Here is a 15,844-nt window from a genome sequence, read left to right as displayed (position 1 = left end):
TGTTAAAAGCCTTTTCTAATGAATGTTTGGTAGGTAGACTTTGTTTAATTGTTCTCTCCTATCAAAGGAAAAACTAGTTTATAAACATAGCAAATCCACAACTAAAAACACACTAACATATAAACACCAAACCAAACCTAAACGAAAATGGAACCTTTCTCCTTTAACTCTCCCGGGTTTGTTAACCTATTAGCTTCGCAGAGCAGTCCACCAATAGACGTTGACTCTGCTGAGGCAGCTGGTAACTCGTCCGGGTTAGTTAAACCACTGGAAAGGAGAAAGTGGGGACCCAAAGAAGACCTTGTGCTCATCAGCGCTTGGTTGAACACGAGCAAGGATCCCATAGTCAGTAATGAGCAGAAGGCAGGGGCGTTTTGGAAGAGAATAGAGGAGTATTTCAACTCAAGCCCTCAGCTCATTGGCTCCGTTCCTAGAGAATGGGGTCAATGTAAGCAGAGGTGGGGAAGGGTGAATGAGCAGGTGTGCAAGTTTGTGGGTTGCCATGAAGCCGCTTTGAAGGAGCAAGCGAGTGGCGAAAATGAGAATGATGTCATGAAATCTGCACACGACATCTTCTTAAATGACTATCATGTCAAGTTCACACTTGAACATTGCTGGAGGGAGCTGAGGTTTGATCAGAAATGGAGATCACACTCGTTGTCGAAAGATGGTGCAAAGGAGAAGAGGAAGGAAGCAGGTCCGGAGGTGGTGGCTGACGATGAAGAGGTTAGGCCTCCTGGTGTTAAGGCTAGCAAAGCAGCCAAGCGCAGGAAGCACGGGAATGAAGCAGCTTATGATCAAATACAGAGCATGCTAGCTATGAAAAATAACATTTCGAAACAAAAGATCGTCTCCTTGCCAAAAATGAAGACACACTTTCTGATGAAGAACTATCCCTTAAGAATAAACTAATATCTGAAATGCTTTGATTTGGTGAGTGTCTTGTATTTGAGTGAATATTTTAGTTCTACAATCTGTTTAGGTTGATTTGCTTAGGTTGATTCGATGAACTATTGGGTAAAGCTGAGCTTGATTCGATGAACTTGTTGGTTGAATTCTTGAGTTTGCTTAGGTTGATTCCATGAACTTGTTGGTTGAATTTTTGAACTTGTTTATGATTCGATGAAATTGTTTATGTTTAGCTGTATTGATTCTGTTTTCTTTTCTTTTGCAGGTCAGAGAGTGCAGGTCACGGGTTAGAGTTAACGTGTTGGAGGTCACTAGTTGTTGCAGGTGAAGCCTTGTTGTTTTTTTATGTATGTTTGTGGTCAGCTTTAGTCACGGGAAAGTGTAGTCTTTTGTTTCTTTCTACACTAATTTTGTATCACGGATGATGTACTATGTATTGTGTCAGTCACAACTTGATGAACAGATGTAATATGGTTTCAAACTCTCTATATATTATCGCATTGTATCGTTTCAAAAATAGCACATCTCTCACTTTTAAACAATTGCACTTCTCTCACTTCTAAACAATTGCAAGTTTGGTTTAGTTCTCATCGTTCATCTTCACAAAGTAACTCCAAGTTTGGTTTAGTTCTCACGAATCGGAACAAGCTCGCATCTTCAAGAACGAAGTCAGCTCTCATCTTCATCTTCACATACGGAAACAATATCAAACACACAACAAGGTATAAAACATGAATCTTAGTAATAGCTTGGGTATAAAACATGTTGCTTGAAATAATCAAACACACTCAGCTCTCATATTATGTTATGAAAGAAAAAAAAATGATTTTGAAAAAATTCTATGGATTATGAAAAAAAACAAAGGATTTTGAAAAAATATAAAAAACAATTATGGAATATTAAAAAAAAATTATGGTTTACGAAGACATATATTATGGATTATGAAAAAGATTCTATGGATTATGAAAAAATAAATTATGGATTTTTGAAATAAAAACTATGGATTATGAAAAAAATTCTATGGATTATGGAAAAAAACAAAGGATTTTGAAAAAAATATAAAAAACAATTATGGAATATTGAAAAAAAAATTATGGTTTATGAAGACATATATTATGGATTATGAAAAAGAATCTATGGATTATGAAAAAATAAATTATGGATTTTTAAAATAAAAACTATGGATTATGAAAAAATTCTATGGATTATGAAAAAAAACAAAGGATTTTGAAAAAAAATATTAAAAACAATGGAATATTAAAAATTATGGAGTTACAAACCCCCTACTTGCCTTTTGTAGGAAGGAAAAGAGAAATAAATTGCTTGACAAATGTCTTCCTCATCAACTGATGAAGTAGACGAAATAGTCGACCAAGTAGTTGAAAATTACATCGACTCAATGGTTGATGGTGAAGCCAACAAGCCGACGAGACGAGCTTATATCGAAACAGATCGGGAACTAGGACACAATCAACTATGGAACGATTATTTCAAGGAAAATCCTACATACCCACCAGAATTGTTTAGGCGGCGTTTTCGAATGAACAAGCCATTGTTCCTTCGCATTGTCGAACGCCTAAGTAGTGAAGTTCCATACTTTCAGCAAAGAAGAAATGCTCACGGAAGGTACGGGCTATCTGCACTTCAAAAGTGTACGGCAGCTATACGTATGCTGGCATATGGTCAATCGGGAGATACATATGACGAATATCTACGACTTGGTGAAAGTACATCACGTTTATGTTTGGAAACTTTTACTAATGGGATAATACTATTGTTTGGAGATCAGTATCTACGAAGACCTACACCTGAGGATCTTCAACGATTACTCGATGTTGGAGAGGTACGCGGGTTTCCAGGGATGATAGGTAGCATCGATTGTATGTATTGGGAGTGGAAAAACAGCCCAACGGCTTGGAAAGGTCAGTACACACGTGGTTCAGGAAAGCCGACAATTGTCTTAGAAGCTGTGGCATCACAAGATCTTTGGATATGGCACGCATTTTTCGGATTACCAGGTACCCTCAACGATATCAATGTTCTTGATCGGTCACTAGTTTTTGATGACATTTTACAAGGTCCAGCACCTAAAGTTAAGTTCAAGGTCAACAACCACACTTATCGTATGGCCTACTATCTTAATGCCGGAATTTATCCCAATTGGTCAACATTTATCCAATCCATCCCACTTCCTCAAGGTCCTAAAGCAGAGCTATTTGCTGAACGTCAAGAATCCACCAGAAAAGATGTCGAACGGGCTTTTGGAGTATTGCAATCGAGGTCTGCAATTGTTAAAAACCCAGCTCTACTATGGGACAAGGAAAAGATAGAAAAGATAATGAGAACTTGTGTCATATTGCACAATATGATAGTAGAGAACGAACGACACAGATACACTCAAATTGATACATCTGAGTTCGAGTCAGGAGAGTCAAGCAGAAGTTCCAAGGTGAAAAGGAGAACAAGTATTCATGTCGGTAATATGTTAGGCATTCGCAATGAAGTTCGAGATTCAGAGAAACATGATCGTTTGAAAGCTGATTTAATGAAAAATGTATGGCAAAAGTTTGGTAATGTAGATGAATAATCTTTCTATGTTCATGAATTCTCGATGTATTGAATAAAAATTTGGTTAATGTAATCTATTCTTAATGTATTGAATAAAAACTTTTAAAATATTTTTAAAATTATTATATTCTATTCATGTATTGTTAATATATTAAAAAGTTTTAAAAAAATAAAATATAATATTATTTTATTCCTATGAACCCCTTCTTCAGGTTCACTAATGCAGGAGCACAATAGATAGAGGTTCATCACTATTCATGGTCCCACCAAAAAAATATTAAAAAATCCGTATGAACCCCAAGAGGGGGTTCACTAATGCAGATGCTCTTAGGAGAGAGTTCACTGCAACATGGGGTTTTTGGGGAATATCATAAGCACTGTTGTCTTTACTTTTTTTTTTTCGTTTTAATTGTCTTTACTTTATGATTGATTAAAATTGACTCTGCTTTAACTATTGGTCATAAGTAAAGGAACCTTAGAACACCATTAACCATGGGTGCTTAAGGAGTGCTTAGCATTTTTATAACTAGGGATCGTTACCCGCGCCAAGGCGCAGAGTTTTTGCATTTTAATCTATTTTTGTCTCTTGCTTACTAATCTAGCATTCAGTTTTTCAATACATTTTATCTTCACCATCTCCTCTTGTCTTGTTTACATTTGTTTTCACGTTCTATCGTTTGATTTGTCTTAGTTTTGGCTTGTGTAATAACTTAACCCTGCTCATTCTTCTTTCATTCTTTATTAATTGATATTTTTATCTCGCTTAGCTCTGTGTTGCCACTAATTTGCTCGAATCATTTTTCATCATCTCCTTCATATTCTTTTCATATTCATTAACTATTGTCTCCAATCTCTTTAAATCCTAAAAATCCTACATATTCTTGTATTTATTAAATCACATATTAAATATTGTTGAAACTGTTTATTTATCCTAATAAATCCTTACGATTATAACTAAGATGATATGGATAAAAGACTGATTATAATTTAGTTGAAATTAAAGTCTAAAGTTGAAGTTATTAAACTTGCAATCCTTCTTTTTTCCATCCAAGATAGGTTTAGTCAAATCAATTATATTGATTTAGAAAACCCATAAGCGATTTCAATTCCAAACAACTAAAAAACAGGCGCATTTGTTATTGACGCTGCGGCGGGTTTCCTTTACTATAAACATAATTGCTTGTCACAACTGTTAATAAACCCAAATGTGTTTACAAAAGCTACCCATATAAGAGTTTCATACTCATTTCTCTTTCTCTAGTCATCTCCTATGTTAGTAGCTATCATAATACAATCATCAGACAAAGGACATATCTCTTGGTTCCATATAGGATATGCAAAATGACTGTTTTCTGCAGACTCCATAATCACTGAGTATTATAAATATCAAACTTTGTCTATGGTCTATTTATATGTTGAGGAAATGCCTCGAAATGTAGCTTCCAAATAATGATTTCCAGGTCAACACATTGCATGTTAACCTCCACAATGGGATCAGCGGATCTGCAGATACCGCTACATGTCGAGTCGAATGCAGCTACACATATGTTCCCTGCTTGTGACTTTCATTCACAATCTGCAATTCTCCCAAGAACCAGAATCAATATTAAATGAGGTAAAAGTTTTAGAGTAACAACAGACTTTGTATAGCCAAGCCCAATAAGCCAAGCACCCAACGTAACATCTCCACTTGCCTATTTGTGCAAAAAATGACTTGATCATTATATAGTAGCACCGAGAAATTAGATGGAGAATGAGGTATGAATGCAAAGTAGACAAAACAGTTAAAATCTTACTGATTATGGGAAATATAATAAATCAATTCTCTTGAAATGGCGTATAACTGTCTAATAGCGTGACAGAAGTACTTGTTCCAGTTCTCACCAAACTTCCAATTCTAAATGTATATATAAATCTATTAGAGTTATTGCCAGCGCTCTGTTGCGATATTTGTTAGCTAAAATAATCCATCCAATATAATAGGAAAAAGAAACCAACGAAATTGTAAAGCTAACCATCAGCTGAGATGCTTTTGTTGTCCTGACACATTGCAAGCTTAGTGATTTCACTGTCAAAAGCAACAAATAAGCAGTCATATACATCTGAGACATTTATTTACAAATGGTTCCTAGCACAGAAAAAGCATATTATTATGTTACGGATGATAAGTTTGATGCATAAATACAGTTTAGTTTTTTTTTTCAACTGAACATTTGTGCCTACTGAATTACCTTACAACACCCACTGCATTGTGATTTTGGCATGTTAAAGCTGAGAATCAACATTGGAGCTTGCGTTAGCATTTGGAACATGAAATATATCACTATCAATTTCCAGTGTTAATTCCATTGACAATAGCTGTGCAAAAGATTTCTGCTAGTAAGGTAATCGTGATTAGTAATTCTTTACATCTTAGTGTCGTACAACTTCAAAACGATAGACACTTATAATCGACGGCTCTCAAAGATGGACCGCAAACCATCTAATGATATGCTTACCTCGTCGTATAAGTAATCCATGTCACTTCCCTCCCACAGGTAACGTTGCTGGTGCAGATCAATTCCCTCCACCTCTTCCTCATCATTAGGATGCTCTACAATATACCCTCTGTAAGGTTCGAATTTATGTCGCTAGAATTATCAGAGAAAGAAATATAAAGTACCCTCCAAATCTTCAGGAGCATCGACATTTTCTTTATTCAATGATCTTCATTCAACCTAACAACCATCAACATAAAAAGAATGTGAGGCACATAATCTTCAAAATCCAAGTTTAAGGAATGGAAAAAAAAACTCAAGAAGACAGAAACTGTCTAACACTCACTGGCTTCTTCTTCTTTTACTTCTTGGCTCCCGTGAATGAACTGTCAAAGCCATCATTATTTACAGGAAAAAAGATTAAACAAAGCAACTGATGAAAAGAAGCAAATATGTTTCACATCACATAAACTCTTCTTGAACAATCAGGCAACTGATAGTATGTCTCCCGTGTGACTCAGCTGAGTCCTCGATGGCATCCTGAATGACAAATGTCTTCTTCTTCTTCCTTGTTAGATCAAAGGGCGCAAGCTAAGGATGACCAAAGAAAATTAAAACCACACAATCATGATTTATCAGGGAAAATAAAAGAACCGATGATGAATTTATTAAAGATGGGGAGATGTAGAGACTAAAGAAGAAAAACTGATTCATGAAACTCAAAGAGCCAATCTGTGTTTCTTAGATGAGTCATGAAGCGATGATTAAAAATTGAAAGCCCTAAACTTCCATTGAAGAGAACGCTTACAGACCAAAGAGGTTTATTGGACTTTTTTTTAACGAATCTCATTTCAAAACGTGAGTTATAAAGTATTTATTAAATCATTAGATAAAATAAATAAGTGTGGGTCCCACAGAGAAAACCGAAAAAGCAAAGGTTTCCGACCTTCATAAATATATATTTGTTTCAGTCATCAATGTACAAACAATCCTTTAGCTCAATGGTATAAATGTTGTTGTTTAAATTTCAATAACATGGGTTCGAGTCACAGACTTAACATTTTTTCACACTTTTTAAAAGTGGGACCCATATATCGTTGACGTGTCGCATCAGAAGTGATGCAACTGCCCTATTATAATGTAGAAAGTATTTATTAAATCATTGGATAAAATAAATAAGTGTAGGTCCCACAGAGAAAACCGAAGAAGCAAAAGTTTCCGACCTTCATAAATATATATTTGTTTCAGACATCAATGTACAAACAATCCTTTAGCTCAGTGGTATAAATGTTGTTGTTTAAATTTCAATAACCCGGGTTCGAGTCACAGACTTGACACTTTTTCACACTTTTTAAAAGTGGGACCCATATATCGCTGACGTGTCGCATCAGGAGTGATGCAACTGTCCTATTATAATGTAGATTATAATGTAGATTAGAAAAAAGGAAAGAAAAGAAGAAGAAGAAGAAAGAGTGCTTAATTAGACATCACAAGCAGCTGTTGCTTGCACTGTTCGCGGGCCCCACAGACACGTGGCGGCCTGCGATTGGTCATTCTTTTAATTTTTTTTTTCAGACAAAAAAAAAAATAAAAAGTTTTTTAAGCACCCCCACTTAAGCAACTTTAGGGTTAATGGTGCTCTTAGCCATTCACGTGGGCAGTTCTCATTTGGGTAATAGTTTGTACGTCCGACATGAGTGAAATTTCCAAGCAAATCTCATTCGGCTTTTTTCCGAAAGTTTTTCAAATGAATCTTTCCTTTGAAAATATGTGAGCTTGACTTTTGAAGTCTTTGTCTCCAATAGAGATCCTCGTTTGCTTTCGGGCGTCATTCGTTGCAATGACTCTGTACAATCGACATCGGTGGTGTTTGAAAGTAACTCATGTTATGAAAATAAGGGGAAAGTCTCTCTCTTTATTAGACAATAAGGAGCCATTTATATAGGGAATTACATAAGTATGAAACCCTAATACAATATGGGCTAGGAAATACAAAGACATAAGAATATGGGCCTTCGAATATGGGTTTCCACCAGACCTTGGTTTATAACACTCTCCCTTGGAAGACCATCTCCGAAGTGGTTTGTAATACGCTTTGGATGTTGCCTCATTAAAACCTTACCAGGAAAACCCAATGGGATAAAACCATGGTGAAGGAAAAAGAGTACAACACGTATTACTCCCCCTGTTGAGTACATCTCTGGATATCAGTAACGCCTTAGTAATTAGATCCACCAAATCTTCGCTTGAGTGAACTTCGGGTAGGTTAGTATCAAATGGACCCAAGTCTTTAGTTCCTTGTAGGTAACAAAAATATGTATAATCCAGTTCTAGGGCCTTTGGGTCGATCATGAGCTATATCTAGCTAATAGATTACAGCAAATTATTTATCTAGCCTTGTATGGCTCGCCAAATCCGTCAAAACTTTATGGCAATTAGACATGGCATTTCGGGACCAAAGATCTCCTCATTTTCTTCATTAAGACCGAAATTATCTTTTCTAAACTGAGGAACCTTATAATTATGGGACTTGTCAATTTGTAAGCTTAGTACATATCAAACTTCTTGAGCATGTTATCTACGTATGTCATTTGATGCATAAAGATTTTCTTTTCAAGGTGCTCAATGTATAATCCAATATATAATCTTGTTTTCCCAAAACCTTTCATGTTGAATTCGAATTCTTTCTTGATGTATTCTATCTTTGGGAAATTTCTCCAGAGGTTCCTAGGATATTCAAGTCGTTCACATAAAGATATTCAATATTGTTCTCGAGAACTTGATGTGTTCGGTAGTTCGATACCCTCTGGAACTTTCAAATAAATTTCGTTATCCAGTGGACCGTATAGATATGTATTTTATTTGCCAGACTTATAAGGAATAAGAATGTCGTTGCATCCACCACATAGGAGTATGTCTCCTTTATAATTGATTTCAGGTCTTTGTGAGAACCTTATGCAATTTCGTCATTCTTATTATGTTTTCTCACCAAAGACTTACTTATGTCCAACTGGTTTGACTACATCTCTTCTCTTAAGAGATTTCATATACCACGTCTTATAGCATTATCAAATTGCTTAATCAATTTCTCTGAGCAATTTCTCTGAGCAATTTCTCTGAGTAATTTCTCTGAGTGCACTCTATGATAGACGTTGGTTTCATGATCCTCGCTTTTGTCAAGCGCTTTTGTATTCAAATATTATATCATCATCGACGTCAATATTATTTTACCGGTTCCATTTATAATCCAGACATGACATAATGCATTTAGATCTTATTATTTTCAGGTACCTGATCTTTATTCATGGTCATGTCTAAGGTTTCCTTTGGACAACTTTAATTTCGGATCTGCCATTTCAATTTTATGCTCTTCTCATTTTCGAGTAATACATGTATGGAATCGTCTTATCTTAACTAAGTCCAATATCAATTTTATTAGAGCATAACCCGCTGGTATATTTCAGTTTGGGTCATCAAACATGTCTGGCAATTGACTTGTTTAAGTTCTGAGAATGATTCATTCTTTGGACTCTTATTCTATATTCATATTTGAGGATCATTATTCATTCTCGAAATCGTTTACCAGCTTATTATTTCTCTCCCTGATGTTGGATATACGGATTTATCTAATCCATGGCTTAGCCTTAATCATATCTCTCGTGGTCTTATGTATTCTTATGGAGATTTATATCCAACGTATACACTTAATTCAATTTCAGATCTCATCTTATAACTCTGTGGTGGAGCAACTTATTTAAGTTATCTATATGGGAACATTAATTCTTGACCCTTTATCAAATTCATGGGAGAGTCTCTATTTGTTCTTGGGCATTATGCGAACAAATTTTGCTGCAACTTATAAGGATTCATAAATCCACCGGTATCACCAATTACTCTTGCAAACTTATTGCAGATTTTGGCAAGGATATGTACAACCATATGTCGTCACATATGATGGATGATCAGTCCATCCGTGGGTGATCAAACCCAAGAAATTCTTTGCTTATTTTCGAAATATCATAGTGAATACTCATATTATCAATTCCCTTATTCAAAGGGGCAGCATATCTTAAACCATTCAATAGAATGTCGCATACTTAACAAGAATGGCATGACTGGTTTGCCAATCATTAATCTCCATATAATCTTTCTGTTGTGCAATTTCGTTTTCAGATTTGATTTTGGCCGAATTCTATTTGGGCTATTGTTGTCGTGGATGCTTAACTTATTTAGGGATTTTGGGATTCTCTGATTCTCCCCCTCGAGATAATAACACTTAATGTTCATTTATCTCGTATTGAATCCCAAACTTAGGTAATTTAATATCAAATTTTGTTCCCTTAGACAATAATTTTGAAAACATCATGCATTAAATAAATCAAAGCGTGCAACAAATAGCCAGAAATAAATTAAGTCTGATTAGATTAATAGTGATTTAAATTCGGCCAAGATAGATTATTCAAAAGACTTTGGCCAAGGAATTTTGGCCAAGGGGATTCGGCCAAGATGATTTTACCAAAATGCTTTGGCCAAGAGATTCGATTAGTCTGACTAGATTTCATATTTGGCCAATAGAAATTTCAATTTGGCCAAGCTTTTGCCTTCGGTCAAGGTCTTTTAATGGTTGGCCAAGAGAATTTAGACTTTGCATTTGATCAAGATTTAAGCTAGGCCAAGCTTCTACATTTGGCCAAGGCTTTAAAGATCATGCGATTGTTCATTAGGCCAAACATAAGTTTCGGCCAGGCCAAATCTGAATGGTTCTAGGATTCTTATAGATTTCGGCCAAGGAGTAATTTTATGATCAGATTTTAAGTTTTAAACAAGTGATCATGTCTTAAAATTTGGCTAAGATTTCATTTGGCCAAGGCTTTGAGAAACGATCCTACAAATGTTCATATGAACATGTATAGTCTTGGCCAAGCCAAATCCAAACAGTTTTAGGATTTGGTTATGTGTTTCGGATTTGCTAGATTTTTCAGCATATGAATCAAGGTTTAAAAACACATATAGGCCAGAAAATGTAATCGAATCAAGTTTAGCATATGATGAAGTTTTGATCCTACGGCCAAGCTTTTAGTCATGTGGATAGGATTTCATGCAATCTCTATGTTTTAAACAAGCAAGGCATCATTTTCAATCAAGTAATCAGCTAGCAAATCAGATTTGGATCATGTGAGCATGTGACTGAGCAAATTAAATCTAGGTTCCATGCTGCATGCAATCAGATTTTCTCTTTAACAATCAATCCAGATTTTAATTTCTTAGCATGCGAGCTAGGCGATCAAACAAATCAGATTTTGGGTTTGAAGCATGCGAATCAGATTTGGTTAAGACATACGATTCAGATTTTAAACATATCAAACAACCAAATCAGATTTCAATCAATAGCATGTGATCAAGGCAATTTCTATTTCTAATAGGATTTAATCATGCGATTTCAATTTCCTAGGTCTAATCGATTTTTAATCAATTAGCATATGAATAATTTCAATCTAATCATGAAATTTTATCCCTAGGTTTCATATGATCAAATTCTGGAATTCTAATTTAAATTTATTAAGTTTTAAATTTTCAGGAAATTCAAATAAACATGCGATCAGATTTTAAGTTAAATTTCAAATCCTAATTCTAATAGGATTTAGACACAAGAACATGTAATTATTCTTTGTCTAATTATGCAACCTCAAACATGTATTTATGCATGAAAAATATCAAGTTATACAAGCATAAAATCGGCCAAGACAAAAACCCTAATAACTTTGTAACAACCTTCCTGTTTTTTTTTTTTTAAGGGTTCTAGGTTTTAGCATGCAATTTCAGTTTTAATGTTTATGTTTCGATTTATAACATTAAAACATGTAATTTCTATGAGAGATCAGATCAAACAATTAGGTTTTATCAATCCTATCATGTGGTTAACAAAATCAGATTTTAGACCTAAACATGCGATTAAATTTTCTATGTCTAGCATGCGATTTTGATTTTAATGTTTAGCATATTATTTGCAAACCTAAAACATGCAATTTCTATTAACAAACAGATCATACAATCAAGTTTTAATAATCCTAGCATGTGATTAGGTGGTCAAACAAATCAAATTTCAATTAAGCATGCGATTTGCGATTTTATGCCTAGCATGCGATTTCTAATTTTAAAAACATGCAATCAGATTTTCTTAAACAAACAATCAGATTTTAAAGCTTTAAACAGCATGTGAAAACAAGTTTTAGAAAGTTTTCATCAAGGGGGTTTTAATTTTAAAGCTATGCGATTTTTAGGTTTAAGAAAATTAGGTTTTAGATGCTTAGGAATCGGTTTTTCAAGGATACCAAGTATGCGATCTGATTATTGACATAATCAGATCTGAAACTATAGTTATAGGTATATGATTCAAGTTTTAGAATTATTAGAATCATATTAGATAGTATAGGTTTATACAATTTTTGGTTTTAAGCATGACATTCGATTTTCATGTCATGCGATTTTAGGTTTAGATTAGTTCTCAGGTTTAAAACTTATGACCATGTTTTACTAAGTTTTAAACATATACTATATGATTTATAAGGATATAAATCGAATTATGTATTCATAGTTGGTTAGGTTTTGATTTCTATGATCACATATTAAGGTATATGCGATTGGTTCTCTCTTGTATGGTTCGAGTTTAATTACATTAAACTCGACCTCTAAGTAGTTTTAAAGTTTGAGATAGTTTACCAATGAACTCCTTTTGATCTGAATGGAAAAGAGAGTTTGATCGCACGGGCAGCAACTCCTCTCGGCTTAAACTCCTTGTTGATATTAGATTCTTGCACATGAGTTGAGTTCGGCTAGAAAATCCTTGTTGGAATCGGATTTTGTTTCCAAATCAAATCGGCGCGCACTGTATCTGTGCGTGAGGGCGCGTCGGTGGTCAGATCGACAAGCGGTTTGCACTGACGGATTCGTCTCGGCGAGTGCTTCGATTTGATATCTTGATCGTTTTCTGGGTCTTCACGGTTTGAGAGAACGGCCTCTTTGAAATTCCGAGGCAGATTTCTTTGCGTTTAGGGTTCGATAATTTTCGGCTGAGTTGAAGAATATTTCATGGGAGCTTAGGGCTAGAGGCTATCGTGCTGATAACGTGTTATGAAAATAAGAGGAAAGTCTCTCTCTTTATTAGACAATAAAAAATCCTTTATATAGGGAATTACATAAGTATGAAACCATAATACAATACGGGTTAGAAAATACAAAGACACAAGAATATGAGCATTCGAATATGTGCATTCCAATATGCACTTCCATTATACCTTCGTTTATAACAACTCATAGATTTATTCACTTTTTTGTCGAAAACTTCTTTCTCTCTTTGCTTTTTTTTTGTTGAGCATAGTTTGTATCCACTTGGCTTCGGTTTCAGAATTAAATACAAGCTTTCGTCAACTTGGCTTTCGAAGACTTGTTAAATCTGAACCCCAAGTTACAAAAAAGAATATTATTATTTTCAAGCGATCATCATATTTCTTCGGCCAAAAACGTTAAAATAATTTAGAAGTCTTCGTCAACTTTTTGTTTTACCCAAAGGAAAGATAATCCATCCCTATATTTGTCTTCTTTTTTTTTTATTTTTTATCAATCCCTACATTTGTCTGCTAGGTGGGGATCCGCGAACATGCGTGGAGTAAAAATATATGTAAAAAAATAAGAGTGTTTAATCCGAATTTCAGTTCAATATTTCTTTTTTTAATATTTCGGTTTATAATAACATATATCATTTTAAAACCATATCGAAAAGTCATAAATACATTTAATTTTATATTATTTTAATAAAACATGAAGATATTGTGTTTTTAAATAGACTATTTATTACGTTTACTATTTAAAATAATTAGTAAACATATTACATTAATAATAATATGTTTTTCATAGAATAAAAATAATAAAAATAGTACTATATAACATTATTAAATAACTAAATATTATCGCATAATTGTCAATAAAAAAGAAAAACTTATGTTTTGTTTAATTTGATAAAAATGAAAAAATAACTTTTAACTTAAAACAAAATATTAAATTACTAAAATCAATATCTTAATTATGAAGATCATATCAATAAAATAAATTTATGCATATAATTTATTAATTATATTAGTTTATGTATAATTATACTTCTATATTTTAATTATTCGGTTTATTTGGTTTGATCGGTTTATATACCAAACCATATCTATAAACCGTTCTTACAAGTAACATCCAATTCAATATATTCGTTGGTATCAAATCCAAACCACTTTCTTTGTTTCGGTTCGGATCATAACACTACAAGAAAACAGCGGCATACTGAGGGAAAAAATCGTCGGTATGTCGTCGAAATAACGCTATTCCGACGACATACCGACGAAAAAAATCCTCGGAAATAACTTCTCGGAAATTCATCTTTCCTCGGAATCCCTCGGAAATTTCCGACGGAATTCCGAGGAAACCCTATTTCCTCGGAATTTCCGAGGACCACAAGTTCGTCGAAAATTCCTCGGAATATTCCGAGGAAGATGTCGTCAGAATATTCCGAGGGATAAACTTCGTCGGAATATTTCCAAAATTAAAAAAAAATTATAAATTTATTTTTTTAAATTGAAATTCGAAAATATAAAATTAAAATTGAAATAGAAAACATATTTAAAATACAAAAAATAATAAAATAGTTTTTATAAATAAAAAAAATGTTTTATAAATACAAAATTAGTTTTAATAAATATGAAATCATCTTTTTATAAATACAAAATAGTTTTTATAAATACAAAAAATAATAAAATAGTGTTTATAAATCAAAAAATGTTTTATAAATACAAAATTAGTTTTATAAATATAAATAATTTTAAAGATATGAAATCATCTTTTTATAAATACAAAATAGTTTTTATAAATGCAAAAAATAATAAAATAGTGCTTATAAATAAAAAAAATATTTTATAAATACAAAATTAATTTTAAACTATGAAATCATCTTTTATAAATCCAAAAATCGAATTTATATACAAAGAACGGTTTGTATATTTAAAAATAGTTTTTATAAATACAAAAATAAAAAAATAGTGTTTATAAATCAAAAAAAATGTTTTATAAATAAAAAATTAGTTTTAATAAATATAAATATTTTTATAAATATGGAATCATCTTTTATAAATCCAAAAGTCGAATTTATATACAAAAAACGTTTTGTAAAATCGAATTTATATAGAAAAAAATGTTTTGTAAATACAAAAATAATGAACAATTTATAAAAAAAGTTCTAAATCAATTCAACACAATCAAATCACAATTCTAAACCTATTACACAACAAATCACAATCCTACCCAATCACCCTAACAAAAATCTGTCAAAAACCTTCTAAAATCATCAAATCTACTTAAAAACCTAACAAATAGGACCTAAGAGAGTGGGATAGGGTCCTTACATGATTTGTAAGGGAATGGAAAAGATTCACCGGAGAGATCGTCGCGAGAGAAGGTGGAGAACGCCGGAAGGATAGAGAGATCGCCGGAGAGGAAGAAGAGAGAAATGGGGAAGAAGATGCGTTTCGAGTTTATAAAACCTTGGGTCCGACGGATATTTTCCGTCGGAATTCCCTCAGTATTTTCAATTTCAATTTTCCCAAAATATTTGGCGGCTTGTTTGCCCGGTTAAATGAAAATATTCCGAGGAAATTCCGACGGCCACTTAAATATCCGTCGGAATTTCCTCGGAATATTTTCATTAATTCGAGGAAAAAAAATATCCTGTGCATGTATTTCTATTAATTTATATTGTTCCTCGAAATATTCCGAGGAAATACCGAGGAACTAGTGTTTGGGGTTTCAAAACATCAATTTTTTTTGCTGTATTTCATTTCTTATACAATTGTAAT

At 33.3% G+C, this 15,844-nt stretch overlaps 1 protein-coding gene across 1 annotated transcript; it reads left to right on the top strand.

Moving 5' to 3' along the window:
- Positions 1–147: 147 nt before the first annotated feature.
- LOC111201642 (glutathione S-transferase T3-like) lies at positions 148–912 on the top strand. The gene has a single exon (XM_022693866.1). The coding sequence runs from the start codon at positions 148–150 to the stop codon at positions 910–912; it is 765 nt and encodes a 254-aa protein (XP_022549587.1).
- Positions 913–15,844: the final 14,932 nt, after the last annotated feature.

This window comes from Brassica napus, chromosome C1, assembly GCF_020379485.1.
Source record: "Brassica napus cultivar Da-Ae chromosome C1, Da-Ae, whole genome shotgun sequence".
Classification (NCBI taxonomy): Eukaryota; Viridiplantae; Streptophyta; class Magnoliopsida; order Brassicales; family Brassicaceae; genus Brassica; species Brassica napus.
This window is presented reverse-complemented; position numbering and strand designations above follow the sequence as displayed.